This window comes from Ursus maritimus, unplaced genomic scaffold (genome assembly GCF_017311325.1).
Source record: "Ursus maritimus isolate PB19 unplaced genomic scaffold, ASM1731132v1 scaffold_3, whole genome shotgun sequence".
NCBI classification, from domain to species: domain Eukaryota; kingdom Metazoa; phylum Chordata; class Mammalia; order Carnivora; family Ursidae; genus Ursus; species Ursus maritimus.
In genome coordinates, this window is record NW_024425563.1 from 40,266,546 (window position 1) to 40,290,128 (window position 23,583).

General features: G+C 43.4%; 1 protein-coding gene across 3 annotated transcripts in view; it reads left to right on the forward strand.

Moving 5' to 3' along the window:
• Positions 1-23,583, forward strand: part of AOAH (acyloxyacyl hydrolase) — a 176,864-nt gene that overhangs the window by 124,893 nt on the left and 28,388 nt on the right. For all 3 annotated transcript variants that reach the window (XM_040644102.1, XM_008686500.2, XM_008686501.2), the window contains exons 13-15: positions 3,171-3,253; positions 18,312-18,348; positions 19,089-19,163. In XM_040644102.1, the coding sequence (XP_040500036.1) occupies positions 3,171-3,253; positions 18,312-18,348; positions 19,089-19,163 (195 nt within the window). The remainder of the gene's footprint in view (positions 1-3,170; positions 3,254-18,311; positions 18,349-19,088; positions 19,164-23,583) is intronic.

Consider the following 23,583-nt stretch of genomic DNA (forward strand, 5'->3'; position numbering starts at 1 on the left):
AAAAAAAAAAAAGTTACTTCCCCCACATCCTTCAAAAGTTACTTAAAAACATTCTCTATCAGAAAAAAATGAAAATGTGGTCTTCTAGAAAATAGACCTACTAAGTCAGGAAGAGGTGAAGAGAATCCTTGGGTTGATGAAGATGGGGGCTCCCAGGATATCTACTGAGCACCAGGGTGAGAGGACAGCAAGTTCAGAGTCATCAGGTCAAGAGGTTTCAGGAGAGATTTCCACAAGACAAAATAAATATTGAAAGGGGATCAAACAACTGTAAAAGATTTGAGAGTAAATTGATGATAAATACTTAGAAAATTAAGCAAAGTAACAAAAGGCTCCTATTAACTCCGGGGAAATAGAAGAATTTGGACGGGAAGGAAAAGCAATCATAGATCAATTGTGAATAGCTAAATCTTCCTCTTGATGGTGGGAAGTGAATAGGTAATGCCAAAGACTACAAATCCAGAAGTGGACTTGAAGGTATGTTATTTATAGATAAGAAAGAAAATGCCCAATGACTCAGTCAGTTAAAGCTGAAATTAGTTGCCTCTGGGAATGGAGAAATGGGGAGGGGAGGGTAGTATGGGATTGCTGTTTATCACTACAAGCCTTATAGACAGAAATAGCTCAGCTGTCTTTGTTCACACTCACCTTTTCCGTGAGGCTTGCTCCAACCACTCTAACCCTATTTCCCCTGCCTCCTTTTTTTTCATAGCACTTACCACTTCTAGCATCCTCTCTAATTTGTTCATTCAGGATGCTTATTAGTTTTTTTCCTGATAGAATGTCAATAATACAGGGGCAGGGGTCTTTGTCTTCCTCATTTACTGATATGACCCAGGTGCCTAGAAGAGTGCCTGGAACATAGTAAGGCTCAGTAAACATCACTCCAGTAATACAAATTTGACTTTTTAAAACTATGTGCATGGGTAGGTTTGATTTTTAAAAATAAAATAAATCATTCTCCTCAAAACTCCACCACAAAGCAAAAATCCCATGCTTAAGGTATTGCTCAGACATCATGCTCTTCTTTTTTTTTTTTTTAAGATTTTATTTCTTTATTTGACAGAGACAGCCAGTGAGAGAGGGAACACAGGCAGGGGGAGTGGGAGAGGAAGAAGCAGGCTTCCAGCAGAGGATCCTGACGTGGGGCTCTATCCCATAACGCCAGGATCACGCCCTGAGCCGAAGGCAGACACTTAACGACTGCACCACCCAGGCGCCCCAGACATCATGCTCTTCTATCAAAAAATATTATCATTAGTTTTCTCAGACTTCAAAAACACTACTTTCAGTGCATTCCAAGTGCCCAAACCTGATACATGTTTACCTTTCTGAAGCACTGAGAGAGCTGGCAAGTTCTATAATACAATAAGCGAGACTCATGTAACACTTACAAATAAATGGTGATTTATGTAAGGTTGTGAAATATGAAGTTATTATAATGAAGAGAAGATACAGTACATTTGAGGAGTAATCAAATACTTCTGAGTTTAATTATTATTCATTAGTCTATACCTAGTCTTGTTTCAAAAAGGATTTTAGAGAAGCCTATAAAAGTGTAAAGAACATAACATTAAATTACCTTTAAATTAAATTAAAGCTTGGCAAAAGAAGATAGAAAATCAAAGATGGAACAAAGAGAAGCCAAGAAAATGACTTAAAGTATGTGCAGTTATAACCTGATACTGGTCACAAATTTATCTCTAAACTCTGTGTCCATTAGTATTGGATTCAGCTACAAATAGCATAGAGACCCCAAATATGGGGAGGTTAAAATAAGATCATATTGAAGTATTTCTCTCACACGTGAAATTTCAGAGATGTGTAGTCCAGTTCTGGTATGGGAGCTCAACTCCACTGGTTCTCAAGGATCCAGGGTCCTTCCAGCTCACCCCTCTGTCTTCCCAATGTAGAAGTTATCCCCACTGTCCAAGATGGCAGCTTGCCTATTCTGGGCAGCAAAATGGAGAAAGGATGAAGAAGGAGCAAAGGTCACTTGCCAGTTGTTTTCTTAAGAAATGTTCCCAGCGGGGCGCCTGGGTGGCTTAGTAGTTAAGCGTCTGCCTTTGGCTCCGGGCGTTTTCCCGGCGTTCTGGGATCCAGCCCCACATCAGGCTCCTCCGCTATGAGCCTGCTTCTTCCTCTCCCACTCCCCCTGCTTGTGTTCCCTCTCTCGCTGGCTGTTTCTCACTGTGTCAAGTAAATAAATAAAATCTTTAAAAAAAAAAAAAAAAAGGAAATGTTCCCAGAAATTGGATACTTCTACCTCATTGTCCGGAAATGAGTGAAGTGGCCCCTTGCAGCTGCAAGGGAAGGTGGGTAAGCAGTCACCATATGGCATCATCATACCCTACTAAAACTTCCATTAAAATGAATGAAGGGAAGAGATGGATCTGAAGATCAACAAGAGTGTCTGCCACAGCTTCATAGCTGTGAACCAAAAGAAGAAAGGGTATAAGGTCAGGTTCAAAATGACTGAACAATGTATAGAATCGTTGAGTCACTATATTGCACACCTGAAACTAATTAACACTACATATTAACTCTACTGGAATTAAAATTTAAAACTTAATAAAATTTTTAAAAAATAACCACGTTTGTTAAAGATGACCAATTGCTCAAGAAACTTATAGCAGCTCTTGGTAAAAAGTTTAGAAAAGGATGACTCTGCATATGGGGTTTAAACAAAACCACATTTTTACCCATCAATTAACTGAATTCAATGATGATTTAAAAACTCAACATTGAAAAGTTTATTCTGCATATTTGGGTTTGTTTGGGTTTTTTTATTAATAAAATAATTATAAGGTTTTGGGACATGACCAAAGCCTGAAATTTAAAAAAAAAAAAAAAGAAAGAAAGAAAGAAAGAAAGAAAGAAAGAAAGAAAGAAAGAAAGAAAGAAAAGAAAAGAAAAGAATGATTCTGGAGGTCTTCACAAAAAGAAAAAGTTTAATCTTATTACATTGATGCAACCCATTTTATAGGACTGCTTCTTGTAACAACTCTTAGTAACGTATTGACAATTTAGAGAAAACATGTCTGCAGAAAATTGATTTTTCTCAGTTCATTTGAACCACCCATTTTGAAAAATCATAACAAAATCCTGTTTTTTGAACTTCATTATGTGAGTGTCCTGATATTAAATATGCACATATATATTTATTTCAGAATTAAAGAAAACTCTATTTATCGTCAATTACGGAAAAGAAATCACTGCAATCACAGAGACTACCAGAATATTTCAAGAAATGGTATGTAGCTTTCCACTTAAGCCTTCAGCAGTGTGCCTTTAATGATTGATTTTGTTTCATAAGTGTCACAAAAGCTGCGAGTTAGATAACAAGGGCCACATAATAAAATGAATAATCTCCTTTTCCCAGCTCTGGGACCCTCTCTATAGAACGGCCCTGGGATTACAGCATTTTACCCACAGCAGAGGAGAACAAGAACAAGATGAGGTCAATCCTCCCCCAGCCAAGTTCTAGAAAGGCCAAGGTGCAGGGCCTTCAAAGCTCAGGAGGCAAGACTTACGTGAGCATTAGCAGGACAAGGGCTGAGCAAAATCGAAGTGATGCAAAGGCTCTGTCTCCTCTGTGCAAAGTCTCCCACACTTCTCTTGGGGCTGGAGTTTTAAGAAAAATGGCTAAGTGATTATGGCTGAAATCCCCAAAGCCATTAAGGAAAAGAATGCGTTTTCAGAGTGCTGTGGAGACTGGCAGGTCTCCGTCATCTTCCCGTGTTTACCAGAACATGAGTGTGCTCTGGGCTTGCTTCTTACCAACGTGGTTCTCAGCCCCCACCTTGGACTCAGAGGCCGTCCATTGCCACAGGACCTCAGTGAGCCTCCTCATTGAGAAACCAGTGTCTGGCTAATGCTGAATGACTTGCCAAGTAATGTTTTGTGCCACCGTAATGCAGAGATGGCAGACACTTAGGGTGTGTATTGCCACTCCATCTCCCTAAGATATTACTAATCAGCCTTGGCGCTCTTGTCAGCTACACCCAGATTCCGCCTCAGCAGTTCACACAACCCAGCACGTCTGACAATCATCGTCAGCAGATTAGACTTGGCACATAAAGTTAAACCTATTTGCCATCCCCGTGCCATCTCTAATTAATAAGAGTGCTAAGACATTTTCCAAACAGTTCAAGTTTTAACTAAGTATATGACCTGCAAATAAGGTATGTCTTATAGTAAATATTCTACACAGAATATTCTGCTATTCTAAGAACAATATAAGTTTCTGCTATTTATTGCTCTCTTACTAAGTGCTAAAAATATTTTATGTGTAATATTTCGGCTGATGTTTTTCAACAAACTGTAAGGCAAGTATTACTATATTTCTTCAGTTCTAAGATACCACTGGTTGTAATAGCTCTAGGGAGTGTTGAAGGAGGAAAAAGGAAGGAAGAATTACAATGTACTCGTTGATTGTAGCACTCAACCTAATATCAAACGTGTTAAACTGTATTTCTCGGAATTGAGGGATTATCATGATATCCACACTGTTGCAGCTGAGAAAACAGAGACATACAGAGACTACCTGAGGTCACAGACAGAAAGTGGCAGGGCCGGAATTTGTAGCCAGCTTGTCTCACTACAATCAGACACCAACAAAGGTACTCCAGTCACTGGTCTGTGCTCTGAGGTGATCTACAGAAAGAGACTGGTCTCACCTCTCTGCATACGAACATATCAGACAATGTAGCAGAAAGTTAGAATTGAACCTGGCTATGAGTCATCATAGATATAAAGTGAGCTGCAGCCCCTGCACTTTCTCTTTTCCTTCAGTGAGATAATCAAACAGCCCCCAGTGCTGTCAAAGGCTCTCCGTCAATGGAGACTGTAAAACACAAAGAATGAAAACACCCGTGTTGAGTATCATGCAACTCTAGAAAATGATGGTTCAGAGTCCATATATTTTTATTTAGAAAAACAAAACACTGCCAAAAGAAAAATCAGGATATAAAGTTGGACAGCATAGCTTAATTTTGACTATATTTTTAAAAATAAAAGGAGAAACTAGATGTGCATAAGATCGGTAGAAAATACACCAAAATCACTACGTTTGATAAATTATGGATGATCACTTCCTGTCTTTTTTTTTACTTTTATGTTTCCTGAAGATTTTCTTTTTACATAGAAATAACCTTTAAGAAAAAAACAAAACAAAACCTAGAAAGAAATTGAATGTAGGAACAGTAAAGGGCTTGCCCAAGATCCTGTAGCCGAGGGTGTCAGGTGAGGGCGAGAATAAGCAATAGGATTCTGCCAGAAACGCAGGCTGTATGCTGCTCTCTCCCTGTGCCTAGGACACCAGCATTTCCCTCCCTCACAAGACCCAGAACTGTCAGCTCAACATTACTTTCTACCCACGACGAATACAGAGATCTTTTGTAAAATCAAAAAGACCAAAGGAAGGTACTCCAAAAAGTACAAAGTACAATTTGTAGTAGACGTTTCTCCCTTTTGTGGTATGCTGTCTTGACAGCATTCCTTTAAAATTCAGATCGTGGAGATAAAACAGGAAAAAAGAGATGGGAGGGAAGCCGAATCATGAAAAAAACATGCATGTCAGAATGGGATCAAAACCTGTGCCTTCTGTCAGACATACGTCTAATGAATAGGTACTGGAGTATGGGGGTGGGGGGGGATGAGCTTCTTCCTTTTCTTGAAATTTGCAATTCTTAGAAATATCTAGAATGTATGCTTTGTCTAGTATAACTTCTTTGAAGATGCTTCTCGACTCTTGCTAAGGATGCAATTCTACGAGGGTTTTTATTGCTGTTGCCGCTGTTGTTTTAGTTTCTCATAATTACTCATTATTTAATGTTCTGGGTTTATTTCCAGCCCTTCTTCCTCTTTGCGACTGTTTTTCCTCACTGTGGGTTTTCTTTTGATATTATGCTGCATGTAACCTGACTAGCCGTGCCAAGTTATTTCAATTATTCCCCAAGGTGTTTATTGGATGTAGGAAAAGTCAGCCTTCTATGCCCTGCATATTTATGGCTACACTTACGTTTCAGAACCAGTGGGAGAGGGGCGGGTGGAGAGAGACAGAAAGGAGAAAGAGAAGGAAGAGTTGAATAGAATATTAAAGACTTTCTTAAAAACTGTACAGTAAGAATTAAAGAAACAGCTCTTATTTTCATCTTGATGTTTATATACAAGATCTGGATCTATAGATCTATAGATCCCTCTACTGTGAACCACTGATCCAGTGATTGCCAGTGATTGTAAAGCATTTTAAAATGTAAAATGTCAAAGTCATCTTTAATTTGGGTACCAATTCTCCAGCACAGGGATTAGGCACAGCAAGCTTCCTGCTAAATCTTTACTAAAGTCAGCAAAGGAGATAATTCACAGAGGCCTCCTACAGCTTCCATCTTGCCCCAAGGGCCCCAGGTGGAGGAGGGGCCCCCTAGTGAAGGGGGAAAGGGTCAAAACCCCTCATGGTTGGCTGGCTCCTCACACAATGTCACCTGACTTCTCAGAGACTCAAAGCAAGGCCCAGAGAACAGACAACAGAGGTTTCCCCTTCTAGTTACTTTATAAAATCTTCTCCTTTCCTTGCTGTGTAAACTAGTAGACTGGTTGTGAATTTAGGCCCTGGAATGGGTGTGTGACTGGGACAAATCGTTTAATTTCTCTGACCTGTCTCTGCATCTATAAAATGGGGGTCATGGTTCTATGAACACAACTGCCAAAGGTGACCCGGGATGTCATTCTGGGTTGCCTAGACAACAAGCTAGCTCCAGTGGGCTGCCTTCACCCTATTTTGCTGGGGGAAAGGCTGCACCCAAAGTCAGTCTGATTATGGGGTTCCAGGAGCAAACCCTGCCTCGTAAATTTGCCCCTTCCCCAATAAAGCCAATTTAAAAACAAAACAAAACAAAAAACCTGTTTTTAAACTATATCATGTGACATTGTGGAATTTATCACGAACCCCAGATGGGGCTCACTTTGCACAGTAGGGATAATAACAGGCCATACCTGAACTTCACAGGGCTATTATAAAGTTGAATAGGAAAAATGCAGTGTTTCCTCAATGTCCATCATCATTGCTAACTGCACCTACCACCTGTCCTATTATTTCCTCAGCATTTTTTTAAAAATCAGTCACTTTTTCAGTGTAAAGGGTTTCTTTAAAAAAATAAGTAGATTTAAGGGGCGCCTGGATGGCTCAGATGGTTGAGCCTCTACCTTTGGCTCAGGTCATGATCCCAGGGTCACGGGATCAAACCCTCCCCCCATCGGGCTCTCTGCTCAGCGGGAAGCCTGCTTCTCCTCCCCCTCTGCCTGCCCCTCTGTCCGCAGCTCTGCCTATTTGTGCTATCAAATAAATAAATAAAATCTTTAAAAAAAAAAAAGTAGATTTGAAGATACAAAAATACATTTAAAAGACACATATCCATGATGGGAAGGCCTATTGCTCCCACAGTGCAAGGACGGAAAGAGGGGGCATCTGAGGTTGGGTCTCCAGGCCCCTTGAGACAGCAGTGGGCAGGGAGGTAATGGGAATGCGGGAGGGACAGCTGGCTGGACCCCGAGAATTTGACAGAAAAAGAGGGCTCCCTTTAGGAGGAAAAGGTTGGGCTGAGGATAGGAATGGGAACAATGGAGCCCAATAAGCAGCAGGTCTGGGATTGGCCGAGGGGAGCTGGGGCCCACGGCCAGAGGAGAAATGGGTGGGGGGCGAGGGAGCCCTGGGAAATGGGAGCTGAGTGCAGCCTGGGTGGCAGGCTAGGGCTCCCCTTGCAAGGCTGGAGGAAAGCAGGGCGAGGGCAGGATAGGGGTGGAGGGGAGTACGAGCTGAGGATGGGGCAGCTGAGGACCTCTGAGGACGGGTGGGGCAAGGGATGGAAGCTGTGGGGTGGGAGAGGCTGAAGATCAAGCCTCGACTGGCTGAGCCGGGAGCTCTAGAACATGCTACAAGAAAGAGAAACAGCTGAGGGGTTTCGAAGATGATCACCTCTCAGAGGCTAGACCTACAAGTGTGCATGCCAGTCAGTATCCAGCTGGGAGTCCGGCGAGGCAGTCACGGACCCCAAACCACCTCCCATACCCGTGCTGCATGTTCCATTTTGGGGGGCCTTGGTATTGGGTCTCAGGGCCTCGTGCTCAGTGAAGACTCAGTGAATAGCTTTTATTCAGCCCTCACTGTCCTTGCCTGACCTCTTTGCCCCCCCATTCACACATCCAGCAGAGCCAACCTCCCACCCCATCACAAAAGCCCTTTGTTCCTGCCTCTGCTGTCACCCTTTACTTGGCTTGTAGCTGAGTTTCTTGCTTCAAGTCTGACTTTCCATTGTAACAGCGAACTCCAGCCCCAGGGGACCCATATTTGTACTCCTAGCACTGAGCTCAGCCTCTGCCGCACGTAGTAGGGACTTGTCAACCCGACACACTCTCTTTTAAGCCCAAATACCTTTCAGGAGTTACGTTCAGCCTTTGAAGAGAAGAAAAGCACACACAGTAATCCTTTGCCAACCTGAATACCTCCACGGTGGGCAAAAACCACCATTGGCAGGATTACACTTCATTTTTAAAACAAAGGGTAGAAGAAAAACAAATGTTAAAGAGCTATTCAATATGTATTTTTAAGTAAATAAAAGTGCATGAGTACCCACTTCTAAAATAAACAAGACTCAGCTGCTTTAAAAGGCAAGCAGATCACAGCCCCTGAACCCCCGTGGCCCGCAGCACACAGCCCACTAAGGAGGGCGCTCTGATGGACCGGTTTCGGGATCTCCAAAGGAGACTTCACTAGCTTGGAATGTCCTTTTCACTGGCAGCTTTCCTCATTTTGTTTTTGCAGGGGTAGCAAAACCTTAGTGTAAACACCTCTTTGGGGTTGTTTTGTTTTCAGAAAGTCAAAAGTACCTACAAGAATTTTTTTCTCCAGGCCCAATCTCCCATATGGTGTGAGGCCACCCCTCTCTGCACACCTGGGCGCTCACCCACTCACCAGGAGTGGGAGCAGGGGACTAGCCGGCAGCGCACAGATAACAAACATGGAGGGTTTTAACACGTGGCCAAAGTGTATGTGTGCCAGCCTCACCTACCCAACCCCACCTCAATCCCTTGGCTGCAAACCAGATTTGAGTTTGAACTCCTACTTTCTCCCCATGGTCCTTCACTCCAAGAACTTCTTGCTGGGCCCCTTCTTTAGGCTTGTGTTAAACCATCTAGAGAATGGGAGAGAATCTAGCAGACTGGAGAAACTAGAGAAAAGGGACAAAATTCAGGGCAGCAAATAAAATTTGTGTTCAGGCCATCTTCATGGTAAAGTGCTGGGAAAGCTACGTGGGAGGGGGAGGTGTGGGGAGCAAAGGGGTGAAGGAAGAGATTCTTGGGCAGATCGAGGAGGGGGGCCCTGGAGCAGAAGCCGACGGAGGGGAGAGGGGGGAAGAGGAGAGTAGGGAACTGCGTGTCCATGACGGCTATGAGCTCAGTCCTTGGCTCCCTCCTGATGGCTGTTCGACTGTTCCTTCTACACATCACTGCCCTGAGATGAACTCCACGAGATGACCAGTAAAGAAAATCACCTTATTCGTGTTCCACAGTACAGTACAACTCATTCCTGTTGCTCTCCAGTGGAAAGTTGGGGGAGGGATGAGCCCTAAATTCATCTCTATGCCTTCATTTTCTCTGCTGATATTTCTGAGCACTAGTCACTCTAATGGGCACAGAGGATAAAAAGACTAAACATTAATGCATGCATGACCACCTTCCAGCCCTGACCCCTCACTGGCTGGCTCCAGAGCCTCAATGAATCCCTCCCCATTCTGAGCCTCGGTTTCCCTGTGTGTAAAATAAAGGGCTTCAACCACATAATCTCAACCTTCATCCAACTCTATGACTCTGAAATTTTAAATCAGACTTCAATCTTCAGGCTCACTCCATGTTTAAGTGTTTTGTTTTTAATTGGATTGTTGCTGATATTTAAAACTTGAGAGCTTTTACACAAAAATCCAATTTTTATTTCTCTCCAAAAATCAGTAGCCCTGGCAACACAGCCACACTCCTGCCTGGCGAGAGTTGGTTGGAGCTGAGCAGTGGCCTCCCCTCCAGGTATACTATGGGTTTAGAGACCTGGCCCCCCTCCCAAGTCTAAGGGGCTAGGAACTGTGCAAGGAAAAGTAGAACTAGGACTTCCATGCACAATAAGTCAGAAGGTGCCAAAGTGGGGAAGAGCTCCTGCAAGGTGACCGGGCCCTGGCTGAGAAGCAGGAGGAGAGAAGACCTCTCTGGGAGATGTTCTAACAAGAGTGGATGTGAGGGAGCCGTCCATCCTGCTGTTGGACTTAAAGAGATGCGCCAGGAAGGAGTTTGCTTCCTCAACAAGCAGAAGACCTGTTGAAGGAGCTTGCCCGGGACACAGAAGAAACACCACGAGTCAGGCCTTACTCCAAGCCAGAAAGAACACACCGATGTCTCCTCAGAGCCTCGGCAGCTAATTAGTTATTCTAGCCGGGAATACAGTCCAGGACCGTTGGCCAGGGCACTGGTCTCCATTATGGAGAGTTGTGTGAGGCTAGTACTATTATTACTTTTATGGATTTTAGCTAATAATAAGTACTGCCTGCTTCAGACAGCTTTAACAAAAAAACCCAAAGCCTGAGTGGCTTATAAACAACAGAAATCCATTTCTGAGAGTTTCAGAGGCTGGAAGTCTGAGATCAGAGTGCCGGTTCTGGGTGGGAGCCCTCGCCGGGGCTGACTTCTTGTCGTCTCCTCTTGTGACATGGCAGAAAGAAAACACACTAGCTCTCTGCCTTTTCTGAAAGGGCACCAGTTCTACTCATGAGAACTCCATCCTTCGGACCTGATTTCCTTTCAAAGGCCCCACCTCCAAATACCTTCACAATGGGGTTTTGATTTCAACATGAATTTTAGAGGGACACAAATATTCAGTTCACGAAAGGTACCTTCTCTCACCCAGACACTATGCTAAGTACTTTACATAATCTATCCCCATTTGATCCACAAAGCAACCCTATTTTACAGGTGAGGACACTGGGGCTTGGAGAGGTTTAATAACTTAGGTGATTAATGGTCCATTAGCTTGTCAGTGGTAGAGCTCAAGCCTGGGTCTGAATCATACCAGCCATGTCAGAACATGTCTGCCCTGCTCTCAGCCACACCATGTTGTCCCCCTTTCAGAGTCTGGCCTCTAAAGCCACCATCTTTACTACATCCTTACTATCTTTACTTCACTGTCTAGAACAACCAACACCTGTCCTGGAGAGGTAGGTGATCTGAATTAGACACCCCGACCCTGCATTCTGTGCCAGCCTCCCTCTTTATCAAAAGTGGTCCTCTCAGAAAGGGATAGGCAAGAAAAAAAATAAAAGAAGAATGAAAAAACAAGCTATAAATGAGTATTAATCCAGGCTTCGCTGAATTCAGTGATACATGCAAGAACTTATTATTTTCATTACCACCACCACCCCGCCTCGTGATCTCTGTTCTCCAACAAAATAGATTGTGTACCTTTCACTAGCTAACTGAGCATCTGCTATTGTGTTCTTGACAAAAATGCATAACCTGAATTTAATCAGGAGGAAGCATAAGACAAACCCAAATTCGAAGGACACTCTATAAAATAATTGGTCAGTACCCTTCAAAAGTGTCAAGCTCAAAAAACACTGAGGAATTAGTCCAGATTAAAAGAGACTAAACTGACACGAGACTGAATGCAGTATGTGATCCTGAGCTGGACTGACCCAGAAAGAGTTGGGTCTGAGTTGGGCTGACCCTCCAGTGGGACAATCAGTGAAATCTGAACAGGTCTATAGAGGAGACAATAGGCTTGTACCAATGTGAAGTTCCTGATGTTGATCATGGTACCATGATTGTGAGAGATGTTCCCACTTAGGGAATTTGGGTTAAGGGAAGGTGCAAATCCTTTGGTCTATTTTTGTACCTTTTTACAAATTATTTCAATCTTTGTAAATGATTGCAACTTTCTGGAAATCACTTCAAAATGAAAATTTTCAGACAATTTTTTAAAAGCTACAGAGTCTTGGAGAGAAGCAAAGAAGTTACCTTGCCAAGTGGAAGTAGGCCCTCAGGAAAGTATTTAGTGAACCCAACTCCTGGGACAAGTTTTTGGTCTCAACCCAAAATGTTGAGAGGAGATGACAGAAATTTATAACAAAACAACTAGGACATTTCTATTTGGGAGCCATGATCCAGTGTGCTCACAGCAATAAAGCCCAATTTTAATACCAATTTTTGAGATGTTTGATCTAAAAGATAAATGCAGAATAGGCTCAGTGCCTGCAGATATCAAAACTTGCTATTTCTCCTAAGGACCAAATGTATCTCCAAGATGCAATGTTTGATTATAATAGAAACTTTTGAAAGAAAAACATTTCAATCTGACACATTTCATATAGAGGAACACATTTCCCTCCTTTTAATTAGGAGGATTTATTCCCTTTTTTAATACTTTCAAGGCTTTCAGTCTCCAAGAATCATTAAACAATGGAGACTTCCTGATCCAAGTGGCGCGATTTCTTAGGATTTATTTCTGCAGCCCTTTCTGGCTTCTCCTTGTTCCATGCAGCTCGTCTAGTTTGAGGCAGAGCACCTGGCAATGATCATAATGTGAAGAGTGTGAGTTTTCCATTCTTCTGTTAGGTCCAGATTTCCATCTTGTACCTCTTGAATTTGCACACCTACAGATGGCAAATTCAGAAGCAAATAGCTTGTACTATTTCATGTCATTGTCAATGTCAAGGGTTCCTACAGTCCTAGGGGGTCTCCTTTCAATAGATGCCTTTTATTTAGGGCTTGAGATAAGGGACCTCTTGGGGAAAGCCCACTGCTACTTGTGCTGATAGCTTACGTGAACTTGCTGGGTTTTTCATCAGATCCAAATCTTGCTGGGATATGCCTTTACCTCTGGTCTTCTCTTTTACTTTCCTCCTTCTCATTTTCCACTTGATTTTGCCCCCACCACTCCTCTGTTTCCTCTCCAATATTGTAATAGCTGCTAGAAATAGAAAGATGAGCAGGACAAAGTCCCTGCCTTCAAGGAGAGCATAACTAAATGGAAAAGAGGGACAAATAAGGGAACAACTATGGTTCCTGTGAAATGACACTAAAAGAGAGGTAGGATGAGGTCTCTGGAGGTGACAGGCGTCCACCTCTGCCTGGAGAAGGACAGGAAAACTTCACCAACGACGTACCTTTGAGCAGAGCGCCCTGCAGGAAAAAAAAAAAAATAGGAATCCAAAAAGCAGAGGGAGATGGTGACTCAGTGCAAAGAGGCTCCAAGGGCAAAATATCTTTGGGAAAGAGGAGGAGAGACGTTCAGCATGGCTGAAGGATATTTGTGAAGCTTTATCAAGTTTTTAGACTAGGAGGCAGATGAGTGCCATGCTGGGAAGGCTGTTAAATTCTTTTAAAAATATATGTTTGGGGGAATCATTTATCTAGTTTGTCACAGAAATTCAGAACCACACTTGTGAATTTGAAAGCATTTTCAGTAGTAGAAACATCATCAGAAACTGTCACAACAAACAATTATTAAATGCCTACTATTTTGAGCTCAAGGTCAGTGTATTAGTCTGAATGTTTCTACTTATCACAAGCAAACATTTTTAGAGAAAAGAAGGAATTTAAATTTCTCATGGCTGATTTTTTTAACTGGATTTATGTAAGTCGTACTCTTCAAAATGCTTCCTCACTTATAAAAATGTGAGACAAGTCTGCATTATTTAAAATCTGATGAAAGTTAAAAAACATTATTAGATTTACTTTAGGTCCATGTATGACAACACCTTTTCCATGAACATTTTATACTCTCTGTAATGCTTTTTAGGTTTCTGGTTCTGGGTACAATAGAGTAAGTACACTCCACCCAGTCTGGCCCATGGAATACAGCTGTGAAATCTGGTCAGATTACTGTGAAAAGTAAATAGTAGCAAGTTGATTGAAGAAGAAAACCAGAATTAGGAGTACCACCAAACTAGCAGTGAAGATAGCATTTTGTTGTCCTCTGATATCTCCCAACCTAGACTCAAAGCCACCTGGTCTATTTCAGTCGTTGCTGATGTCTGTTGTTAAACTGGCATCTGAAATGGATTACTGCTTACTAGCTGAAGGACCTTGACCAAGTCTCTTTCTGTCTCTGGGCCTCATCTGTAAAGTGGGCTGCCTGATCACGTGCTCTTGGAGGTCCCACCCAGTGCCAATGCTCAGGACTTCACACATGGCATCTAAGCAGCACCAAGAGTCAGAGTGATTAGCCTAATGAGGCTGCAGCTGAAGGGCAACCCCCCTCCCCCCAGCCTGGTGACCACATGAGTTTGTAAAATTTGCCAACTTAAGATGTTTAACCACAATTGGTTAAGACCCTTGTCTCTTTCCACTGTGGCTTCCCTTTGTGTCAGGTCTCATTTTCATGTTTTGTGTCCTTTTCCTTAAAGAGGATCCCCCAAATTATATAAGCTTCAGAACTTGAAACCTGGATCTGCCCCTGTCCTATTCAGATAGTTTAGCCAAGATGGCATTCAACTAGCGATTTCTGTCTGAGTCATGTGTAAGAATGCATCAGATATTTTATTGGAAATTAACAAGTTCTTGTCTTAGAACTTTAAGAAAGGAAACACCTGCTTTTCTTTAAGTACACAGCTTCACATGACTTTTTCAGGGCTCCTCAGAATCCTAACACTTTATGTTCATTATCTGTTTCTTGACTATAAGCTTCACAAGAATAGGGAAGATGTCTTTTCTATTTGCTGATGTGTCCCCAGCATCTGTGGCAATGCCTGGCACAGAGTAAGTACTCCATAAACATTATCAAGGTGATGCATTAATTTATGAAGACCTATATTTAAATATACCTTGTCTTTTTCCATGAAGAATTTGAGAGTGAGCACCCCTGCTCTGGGCCAGGTGCAGAAAGTCGCAAGCTCATTTAGAAGACCATTGAAAGTGTCTTACCAGTTGATTTGAATGCCCAGGATATGAAGCATTTGCTGCTGTGGTCAGCAGTGATCCAGCAGTGGAAATGTAAGCTGAAATTTATTTATGGAAGGATGACAAATGCTGAGAGTATGTGAAAACCTTCCCTCTTCTTGCAGTGCACTATTCCTCATTTAAAAGGCACTGAACAAACCAGAATTCTGACTTTGATGGCCAAAAAAGACTCCCTTCTTCCCTTAACTGTGGACAGGTAGATTCTCTCTTGGGCCACCTTGATGAATCAATCAAATGCCCCTCTTTCACAGTCACATCTTTTCCATTTCTCTAAACTATAATTGTAGAGACCAGACTATGGACCTCTCAAGGGTGATGGCAGTTCTTCAAATGCCCCCCCCCCTTTGTTTTGCCACATCCCACAGGCTAGGAGCTGCCTTTCTTTCCTGCTCATGCCTTCCAGGTCCAGCTGCTTCAGTATTTTCTACAATGGCAGCAGCAGAATCAGCAGCTGAGTAGAAGTCTATATCCAGGAGGAGAAAGACAATAGAGCTCGGAGGGAGAGAGACAGCAAATGTTGATGGGGCTTCAAAAGAATAGCAGAACAACAGGAAAAGGGAATTAAAGAGAGAAAGTGATGTGGGAATTACCTAAGCTAATTACATAATCTCATCAAAGGAAGATTCCCAAAAGGAAATGTAAATTGTGGAAGGCTCAACAACTCTAGAGCACGGAGAATTCTGTGCTTATATTATAAATATTCACCAGGAAAAAAAATTAGCATTTGGGTAAAGAAGAGTAGGCATGTCCCCTCCCGTTGAGTGGTTGTTTGTGATTGCTGTTTCTAAACTCGCAGCACCGGTTGCGAGAGGCCTGCCATCCTTGTCCCCAGCGGCAAAGGGATGTGGGTGGTGTGTGCAGGGGAGGGGGCTGCCTTTGTGGCAAGCCATGACAGATTCTCATTTTGATTTTCCTCAAGCTCTGTGGGTGCTCTGCACCTCAAATTCCCAGCTGTACTCTGGATAATGAGGAAAATTATTGGCCTGACCTGGTCCTTTAATTTTTGTCCCGCTCATGGCTTGAGCTTTCATTAGCTTTCATTTCTCATTAAGAGAAAAATCAAAGAGTGAGAATTAAACACCTCTTGATTGTTATTCTACTGAAAATGGGAAGTTGAGAGTTATGGGGTTGGAGCTGAAGGAAAGGCCCAGCTGAGATGAGCGAGCCACGGTAGGATATGTCAGCAGGCATTGGCTGTCCTCCTTCTCCTCCCTCTTGAGAACAATAGGGAGCAATCTTACACCCAGAAATACTTGGAGTCTCTACATTTAGGACTCAGTGTTGTAAAAATCTGGCACATTCTCTGAGCAGAGATGAGGCTGAAATCACATTGGGCTTTTCTCTTCTCAAGCATTGGGTTTGGGATTTACATGAAGCCTTTCGCTAGTGCTCAGTTATGTGTTTACCCCTATAGATGCTCCTCCTCAGGCATAGAGGCTGTGTCCAACCCATCTGTCAGTTTCTTGCGTGGCAGTGTGTCAGCACGTGGCAGGTGTTCAGCAAATGAATGGAGAGGGTGAATGAATGCACGCGTGCTGACATGAATTGACTGCTCTTAATATCTATGTTTGTGTGCATGTTGAATATACCCCGCCTCACTACATAAAGGAAATAAAAACAGTATGGTGGTTCCTCAAAAAAAATTAAACATAGCACTACCATATGGTCCAGCAATTTCAATTAGGTATATACCTAAAAGAATTGAAAGGAGGGACCTAAACAGATACTTGTACACCAGTGTTTGTAGCAGCATTATTCACAATAGCCAAAAGGTAGAAACAAAGCAAGTGCCTACCCACAGATGAATGGACAATCCGGATGTGCATATCCATGTAATGGAAAATCATTCAGCCTTTAAAAGAATGGATATTGTGACACGTGCTACAAATGGATGAACTGTGAAAACTAAATGAAATAAGCCAGGCACGAAAAGACAAATATTCTATGATCCCACCTGTATGAGGTACCTAGTTATTCTTTAATGAGTACAGGGATTCAGTTTGCCATGATGGAAAAGTTCTGGAGACGGATAGCGTTCACGGTCACACCATAATGTGAATGTACTTAATACCACTTAATTGCATGCTCAAAAGAAAAGTTAAAATGGTAAAGCTTACGTGTTGTATATTTTACTGCAATAAAAAAGGAAATAAGGCAACATTCGTTTAATGTACTGACATTCCTAAATCAACCCAGAGAACATCAGCGCTGCCCATATCCTTTGATTCCAGCTACATGTGAAGAAGGGGCAGTCACTGAGTGGCCACACTGCTTCAGCAGAACGTGGGCCTTCATGGCCTTCCCATCTGTGCAGGCCCCCTTTTCCCATGTGGATCCATAAAAATGCCATAAAATGCACCTTCCCCCAAGCTTCCAAGGCTGGAAATTACAGGAGAATCTGCCTTGTCCCATGAGTTGTACCACCCACCTGATGATTGATTACTCACTTGTTACTGCAGACCAGCCTCCAAGGGACAAACTAGCAGGAAACCTCTTTGGATTCACTCTTTCTAGACTCCCAGCCTAGAGGAGAGCTCAGCATTACAGACAGAAGGGACTGGGTTTAAATTTCAGTTCTCCATATTATTACTTGTGTGGCTTTAGGCAACTCACTTAAGTATGCTTCAGTTTCCTCATCTATAAAATGGGAATATGACTGTACCTTCCTCACAGAGTCGTGCGAAGGCCTAAATGAACTAATAATATAAGTGCCTAACAGAGTGTCCACAATAAAATGAGTATTCAGTGAATACAGTTTTCATGGAAGAGGTACGTTACAGGTGGTAACAGGGGTGGAGTAAAGATGGTCATTCATTTCATCACGGGAGTTGAAATATAGGCCCCATACAATCTGAATCTTGCACAGGCCAGCCAACCAGCATGAGCCTCAGGAGTGAGCAGGGATACCAGCACATGATTAAATGGGGCTTTCTGGGGGGATGTGTAGTGCTCAGAGAATCCTTTTCACTTCTCATTCCTCACCCAATTCCTTAATCTTTGGGGTAGTTTCCTTTTGGAGATAGATTTATATCATTTTTTCACATCTACTAGAAAGTTTACTCATTCATGCTTAGGAAATATCTTGAGACCTGAATATCCAAAGAATTAAGGATTATGTTAGCATAATGCCAAGTAAATAGAAAGCCCATGAAGGAGAGTTCCAGGATGAAGTCATTCCTGTCCCTATGGTGGTGCGGATGACCTCTGGCTGCACAGTGATGCTTCTCCATGCTTCCAGTCAATCAGACTATCATACTGATAGTGTTGAATTGAACTCACTAACTTTACTTATTTTCTTAATTTTAATTATTCAGGTGCATCCTCCCGGAACCTGGAGAAATTTCTAGAAACGTAAGTGAAAGAGGGATATACGAAAATGTTTTTGATTGGGTTTTTCATTGTGAAGGAAGAATGAAAAACTTCTGTTGTCACCCTGTAATCACTTGTACTGAGCACCAGTATCTTGCTAGTCATTCCCAGACACTGGGACCTTATCACTTCTTGGGCCAGTGGACATAGGAAGTGATTAATTTGCATATGTCCTTAAAGAAGGATCATAAAAATGTATACAAAGCAGGTCAAACTTAAGTCTAGCCAAAGTAGCTAAAAAAAAGGCAAACAAAAAAAAAATTACTTCCTTTTCCTACTTTATGTGCTCATTTTGAGCATAAAATTCAGAAGCAAGGCCCTCAGTGCCCAGAATGGAAACCTTGGGAAATCCTGGAATTTTGAAAGTTCGATACAGGAGCTCAGCCATCAGGATGTCCTACAAATCTGGACGGAAGGAAGCCAGTTAACACTTGAGGACAAATGCTGTAAAAAATCCTAAGATGATGGTGCCGTGTGTGCCTCCTGGAGACTTCAGTCCGCTCTCTCCAATTCTATGCACTTATGTGGTCTTTCCCTTGTGGGGAAGTAATTTACAGATTATACAGAAGAGGGTGGAAATGGGAAGAGTGATCCTGGAATAAAAGAAAAATAGCAAAAAGTTACCAAAAGGGGGGCCATACAAAATCCTTCATGGGCCCAGGCTGTGATATCAGCTGTGACAAATTTCGGTTTCTAAGGGTTTGCCCTCTCTGGCTTTTCAGTTTGTCTAGAAACCAACTGTTGGACCATCCAGCCATTGTCATATATGCCATGATTGGAAATGATGTCTGCAATGGGTGAGTTATGGAGAAAGAAGGTTTGGAAAATGCTTGGACTCTGGGTTCTCCCTCTTCTCTTCTCCACTCCACTGTGTTACAGTAGCCTGCTGTTGAGTTGAATTTCTCTTAGTTAAGTCCTAGACACATGTGAAATCGATAGAACAACCCATAAAGCTGAAAGACCCTTTAAAAAATATCTGATCCATTAATTCTCTGCTCTAATTGCAAACAAATGGGTATGTCACCATACAAGTTCTCAGTTGTATCACAAGATACATGCTGCTACTAGCCAAGACTCTCAAGATTGAATATCATGGCCTTTTAAGTGAAATAAGGCCAAATCACAGCTATCCCATAAGAATAGCTTCCTCACTCACATTCTGATGTAGGTATTCATGTGGTAGAGACAGCGTAGACTCAGAGCATTCGCAAACAAACTGTGTATAATTTATGGCCAATCCTATATATGCCCATGGCCCATAGTAAGGAAGCAGTTTTTCTAAACTGCTAATATCAGTAGTGATTTCAATTCATGTTGAATGCCTTAGTCTCCCACAACATTTTGGAAGGTTTCTCAAAAATTATGTGTACCCCTAAGAATATGCTGCACATGTGAATGCCATCTGTCCTGTGATTGTGGCCAAAAAGAAAGAAAAAAAAAAAAGGTGAAATCAGATCTGGAACAACTCCCCAGTAGCCACCCACCCACCATTTTAGAAAACAGAAAAGTAAAGCCAAGAGAGATTATGTGACCTGCCTGATTAATTGATTAATGGCAGAGCTGGCCTCCAACCCAAGTGATACTAGAAGTAGGTCATCCTAAACTCACTGTCCGTCCTTTGCTTTCACTCACCAAGCTTTCTAAGCCTGTGCTAAAAACCCAGTTCAATATTACTAGTGTGTTTGCCCTCACCAACACCTCCATGAGGTAGGAGAGCCCTGGAACTCTCACAGTGAAGGAGGTGTAGACCTAATTAGTGAAGTGAGTTCAGGTCAGGAGATACCATGCTGCGATGCAGAGATGCTGATGTGCCAGACCCCACCTTGGCACCCCCCGGGCTGGTCTACCAGCCTCCCCAGACCCCCAAGGCTCCCAAGGCCCCACACTGGGGACCCAATTCCCAACTTCTGTGATGAGCCACGTGGAACTCTCTGGTAAATAGCAAACACCTCCCGAACTCTCCATGAACCAAGAGTCATGCCACAGCAGCCTCAGGAGGAAAGCATGATGGTCCCTATTTTATAGAAAAAAAAAAAAACAGGTTTGGCAAGATTAAGGAGCTCGAGTGTGTTGCTATGAGTAGCAAGGTTGAGAGGCAGACTAGGTTCTCTGACAAAGTTCTGTGCTCTTTCCATAGTCCACACCTGCCTTAACTGCTTTCTTTTAGGCAATCACTTTTTTAAATGTATGTGTTGACCACCTATGATGTGCCAAATGCTGTGCTGGGCTCTGGGACATAATGGCAAAGAGGCCACAGTGCCTGACCGCAAGGAGCTTATGGAAGAAGAAGCACTGAGCTGCAGCCGCAGCCCCATCACAAAACAGAATGAATCTATGTCACATCAGCCAGTGCCCCTCCAGCCTCTGGATCATGTTCCCCCAGAGGGGACACAGAGCAAACTAGGGATAGTGAGCCCAGAACACCTGCAGAAAGAGCCTTTGACTCCAAGAGCCCAAACCCCTGCAACTGCACTTTTCCAGCAGAACCTGCTTTCTCAGAGGCCCTTCCAGCCCAGTCCTGCTTTTCCTTTTCCAAGGAGCCAAAGGGTAGGCAGACATCAGCCAGAGACCTGCGCCAGCCTCTCCCCCCGCCAGGGATCTGGGCAGAGAAGCAGCGAGCATTTGGGTGAAAGAATGGGGTTGGCAGCATGGGATGTCCCTGCAGTGCCCACTTTGCAATGTCCTGTGGTGGGGTTAGAAAAATAAAGACAGATGGCAGCCATACCTCCCCATCTGCCAGCACGTCAAGGTGGAGTAGACAACCCAAAATGAGCAATGGGATCTCATAAAAAGCTCAAGCCAGCAATGAGTTGCATAATAAGTCCGTCCTGGAACAAGTTCGGGGATATTTGCTTGACTTTTTTCTTTCCTTTTTTTATGATGATGCTAGCATTTACTGAAATAATGCAACCATGCGCTTCTTTCTCAATTCTCCAAACTCACGCAGTCATTCAATAAACACGTGCTAGATGAATGAAGGTCATGGTTGGAAGATAGCTTCTTAATGTCTGGAATTTAAGAAGAAAGGTAACATAGACAAACACAGCTTTCCCCCATGACTCTACTCAGTTTGGCCAAAGCTAATCCAGCTTCCCCTATCACTGCCCTCGAAAGCTAAGGAATGTCTATGATACAAAAGGAGGAAAATGCCTGGAAATAGGGCAAATTTGAGTGAGCTAGAGCAGCGGAACCTTGAGGAGCAGGGGCAGCCTGGGAAAGGGAATGGCTTTAAGGGCCTCAAATCATAAACCCTTCCTCCATCCCCCACCATGACATCCCTGAGAAGAACATTGCAATTGCCAGAAATGAGATAGAATTATAAAACATCTAATAGCAGCCACATATATTGACATGGTTCCATTTTTTTTATAATGGACCTAGAAATAATTACTTGTATATTTTTCACCTAATGGAAAGAGCCAGACCCACTCTACATGGGTTGTCTGTGTCCGCCAGTACCCAAGCACTTTTTTCTCTGCAATGCCAAAGCTTCCAATGTCACCTAGGGCAGCCGATCAGCATTGCATTAAGAGGAAACCAGCAGGGATAACTGGGTGATGGACATTAAGGGGGGCAGGTGATGTAATGAGTACTGGTTATTATATAAGACTGATAAATCACTGACCTCTACCTCTGAAACCAATAATATATGTTAATTAATTGAATTTAAATTTTTTTTTTTAATTTTAAATAAGAGGAAACCGGCCAATGTGCTGATAAGTCACTGGCCCCAAGGAGCCTGCACTAGCAGGAAACAATCCATTCCATCCAATCAAGTGGTAGAAAAACCAGCAGGGAAGGGAATGCTCAGAGGAGTTCTTTCTCCCAGCCTCCTCAGTCAGGGCAGGGGTGGCCAAGGGAAGGATAGGGAAGTTCCCAACCGGCCAGCACATTCCAGGTCACCCCCACTTTCAGGGACCCAGGATCTCTATGCAAGGGGTAATTTGGCCCAGGGAGTCCCCAGCTCCTCCCCAGTCTGTGTCAAGATGCCTCCTCGAGGGGGTGGGAGGCCAGCGATGTAATCACAGCTGGCTGGCCTGAAGGAAAGGGCTCCCTGTGTTGCCTGGCCGCTAAGGGAACTCAAATGCTAGCTTGAGTGAGCACTCAGTCGTGATGCATCTCTGGGCTTTAGCTCTGGTTCTGGGAAATATTTTCCACAGAGGCTGTTTGCCTTCTTCCTTAAAAGGGGGCACATCTCTCTGGCATCAGCCAGGTGAAATCTGGCTGGAATAGCTGCCAGGTAATGCAAGGATCACAGCCGGCCCTGCATCCAAGTCACGAGGCTTATTTTCAAGATCAGACACAATTCATGAGGACAAGGACAGGCTCTGAGCTACCCAAGGGGCTAGGCTCTTTCTCTTCAGCCTGTCGCATGTTCCTGACCTGTGAGAGCACAGCCTGGACGCCTCTCTCATCATTTCCCTGCCACCAGCATCACAACTCCCAGGCTTGCCCTCTGCAAGCTCAGCACCCCTAACCCCTCACCTCTCCATCAGAGTGACCAGTGTGAGCTCACCGGTGTGTGCAGAAGGCTGGAGGGCACTGGGGAGCGCAGACAAACCTGGGCTGGCAAAGTGGACCCCATGCAGTCTCCAGCACACATGGGCTGGGAAGGGTTAGACGCTTCCAGCTCAGCCCGTCCAACCCACAGCGGACATCAGAGAAGTCCTGGGAGATGTTTGCCAAACCACTGGAACTCTGGTCTCCAAAATACTGGTGCTGAGTCTCCTCAAAGACCACCAGATGAGAAGGAGAATGCAGATCAAAATGGCATTGAGAATTTTTCAGGGACAGAATCAGAAGGCACCTTCTAAGGCATCCAGAAGGGGTGACCCACCACCTGTCACTTAGACCGATTTGCCTTTGCCTGAACTAAGAATCAGTCCATTTGGGGGTGCCTGTCTAGCTTAATCAGTAGAACATGCCACTCTTGATCTTGGGGTCATGAGTTCAAGCCTCACGCTGGGCCTAGAGCTTACTTAAAAAAAAAAAAAATGCGTTAATTTTGCTAAGCACATTAAAGGGTTTAACTGACAACGCACATGTATAAATTACGTAGCTGTGCATAGTGGAGCAAAGATGACTGGAGAATGTTCCTCCAGCTGCGCCAAGGCTTCCATTTTGATTTCACTTAGTAACTAGCCATTTGGGTTATGCTTTCTTCAGTCTGGGGTGCTCCTGCAAAAGCACAGATGAGCTCAGAATATTTGTTATCAT